General features: G+C 58.2%; 1 protein-coding gene across 1 annotated transcript; it reads left to right on the top strand.

Annotated features, from left to right (window-relative positions):
* Positions 1-1,099: 1,099 nt before the first annotated feature.
* On the top strand, positions 1,100-2,297 carry LOC116548193 (insulin-like growth factor II; the record flags this gene model as incomplete). The annotated part of the gene is made up of 2 exons (XM_032273780.1): positions 1,100-1,347; positions 1,636-2,297. Coding segments are annotated over 2 exons (485 nt in total), but the record flags the coding sequence as incomplete, so codon positions are not given.
* Positions 2,298-3,073: the final 776 nt, after the last annotated feature.

Genomic DNA, 3,073 nt, shown 5'->3' with positions numbered 1-3,073 from the left:
CTGACTGTGCATGCAGCGTGTGCTGGGTGTGCATGCACCGTGGGGGGGTGCCCGCCTGCTGACGGCAAGACACTTCGGCCTTTCCTCCTGTTTCTCTCTCGGTCTTCCAGCCTGGGGGCTGGCAGGTGGGTGCACAGCTTGCTGTCCTTGAGACCCCACCCTCAGAGGGGGGGCTGGGTGGATGCAGAGGCAGGCATGGTGCCTGGGCATGCCTGATGGGGTGGGGGGGGACAGCCCCTCACTGGCTGGGGCCGCACGGCTTATCCCACCTGACACTCCGGCGGAGTGGCATCTTCACCACCTCTACTTACACACTCTTTGAAATGGGCTCACAGGATGCAAATGTACTTTAAAACTTTTCTCTGGAAAGTGTTTCTGCTGCTTGACCCTGGAAGCCCACGCCTGCCCTGGCCTCTCCTGTGCCCCCTCTCTCTCCTGCCCCATTTGGGGGTAGGAAGTGGCACTGCAGGGCCTGGTGCCAGCCGGTCCTTTCCCAGGGAGAAGCTTCCCTGCACCAGGCTTTCCTGAGAGGAGGGGAGGGCCGAGCCCCCACTTGGGGGACCCCGTGATGGGGCTCCTGCTCCCTCCTCCGGCTGATGGCACCTGCCCTTTGGCACCCCAAGGTGGAGCCCCAGCAACTCACCCCTTCCAGCTAGCTGAGCCTTGCTGTGGGGGAGAGGGGGAAGACGGGAGGAAAGAAGGGAGTGGTTCCATCGCGCCTCCTCACTCCTCTCCTCCCGTCTTCTTCTCTCCTGCCCTTGTCTCCCTGTCTCAGCAGCTGCAGGGGTGGTGTGGGCCCCTCCAGCCTCCTGGGTGGCGCCAAGCCAGAGTCCAAGCTCAGGGACAGCAGTCCCCTCCTGTGGGGTCCCCTGAACTGGGTTCACACCTCACACCTTTCCCTAACCACCCTCAGTGTGGGCCTTTGGTCCTGGTGGGGTCCATCTGGCCATGGGACCGAGAGCTTGTGCCCACTGTTCATCTGAGGGAGGAGGCAGCAGAGGCCAGGGGCTGGTCTGGATCCCGCTCACCTCCCTCCCACCTCTCTTCTTTCTGGGACACCTCTGCCTGCCAGCTCTGGCTTCCCTCCCCTGACCCGAAGGGTGGCCTGGGGACAGGGCTGTTTTCTCCTCCTGCAGCACCCCCGGGACAGTGGGGCAGTGTGGTGCTAACGCCCTCTCTCTGTGCTGTGGACTTCCAGGCAGGCCCGCAAGCCGTGTGAGCCGTCGCAGCCGTGGCATCGTGGAGGAGTGCTGCTTCCGCAGCTGCGACCTGGCCCTCCTGGAGACCTACTGTGCCACCCCCGCCAAGTCCGAGAGGGACGTGTCGACCTCTCCGACCGTGCTTCCGGTGAGGGTTCTGGGCCCCTTCCTCTTTCCCTCAAGACAGAGAAACAGGGCTTTGGGCTCTTGGTGTTTCCTGTGGCCACTGGGACTCTTAGCTGGGGGTGAGGACCCGTGACTTCTTTGCTTGCTGCGTGGCTGGGGAGCAGCTCAGGCGTTGGCCCCTCCCATCCCCCTGCCCCTGGACGTTAGCCAGTGCAGTCATGGGGTGAGGGGTGGGATGTCAGATCAGGTGGGTGGCTCAGGCGGAGGAGCAGAGAGTGGCCACCTGCTGACCAGCCCCTTCCCCTCCCAGGACAACTTCCCCAGACACCCCGTGGGCAAGATCTTCCAATATGACACCTGGAAGCAGTCCACCCAGCGCCTGCGCAGGACCCTGCCTGCCCTCCTGCACAACCGCCGGGGTCGTGTGCTCACCAAGGAGCTCGAGCTGTTCAAGGAGGCCAAGCGTCACCGTCCCCTGACCGCTCTGTCCACCCAAGACCCCACCCACGGGGGCGCCCCCCCAGAGATGTCCAGCAATCAGAAGTGAGAAAAACTGCCTGCCACGAGTCTGCGGCCCAGCACCACCACCTTCCTCCTGACCACGGGTGTTTCCATCAGGTTCCATCGCTAAAATCTCTCGGTTCTACTTTCCCCCCGGGCTTCTCCTGACCCTAGCCCCCGTGCCCCGTCTCCCCAAAAACAGGCTACTCTCCTCTGCCCCCTCCATCGGGCTGAGGAAATACAGCAACATCTTCAAAAATGTACAAAATTGATTGGCTTTAAACATTCTCTACGCCCCCACCAAATTATCCCCACACATAAAAAAATCAAACATCAAACTAAACCCTTCCCCCAACACACAACGGCCCTCTTAAAACTAATTGGCTTTATAGAAACACCAGAAAAGCTCAGAAATTGGCTTTAAAAAACCCAACAACCAAAAAAATCAATTGGCTAAAAAAAAAAAAAAAATTGTCTTAGAAACAATTGGCAAAATAAAGGAATTTGGCACTCCCCACCCCCTCTTTCTCTTCTCCCGTGGACTTTGAGTCAAATTGGCCTGGACTTGAGTCCCTGAACCAGCAAAGAGAAAAGAGGGGCCCCAGAAATCACAGGGGGGCATGTCGCTGTTACCGCCATCTCCCTTCTAATCCGGCCACCCCAGTACAGCAACAGCCCAGCTGGCTCCTCACTCCTTTTCCATCACTGAACATCATTGAGCAGCCGGAGGGACCCAGTGAGACCGCAGGAGGGGAGGCCAGAGCATGAGAACCCAAATCCACACAAACACAATTTAATTGGCCCAACCCCCACCCCCAAACTTCCATCTCAATTCCCATCCTAAAAAGCACTCACACTTTATGCATCCCTGCAGCCACACCCACACAACACACACACAAACACACACATGCACACACAAGCACCCACCTGCGCACACACCTTAGCTTTTATGCGCTCACATACACACGCCTGCGCTCACGCCTTAGCTTTTATTGGCTCACATGCACACACCTGCACACACACTTTAGCTTTTATGCGCTCACATGCACACACACCTTAGCTTCTATGCACTCACATGCACACACACACACACCTTAGCTTTTATGCGTTCACATATACACAGTTGCACACACATGTTAGCTTCTATGCGCTCACATGCACACACCTGCACACACACCTTAGCTTCTATGCGCTCACAGGCACACACACCTTAGCTTCTATGCGCTCACATGCACACACACACACAC

Source organism: Sapajus apella, unplaced genomic scaffold (assembly GCF_009761245.1).
Source record: "Sapajus apella isolate SASKATOON/1434 unplaced genomic scaffold, GSC_monkey_1.0 scaffold7902, whole genome shotgun sequence".
Lineage (NCBI taxonomy): Eukaryota > Metazoa > Chordata > Mammalia > Primates > Cebidae > Sapajus > Sapajus apella.
This window is presented reverse-complemented; position numbering and strand designations above follow the sequence as displayed.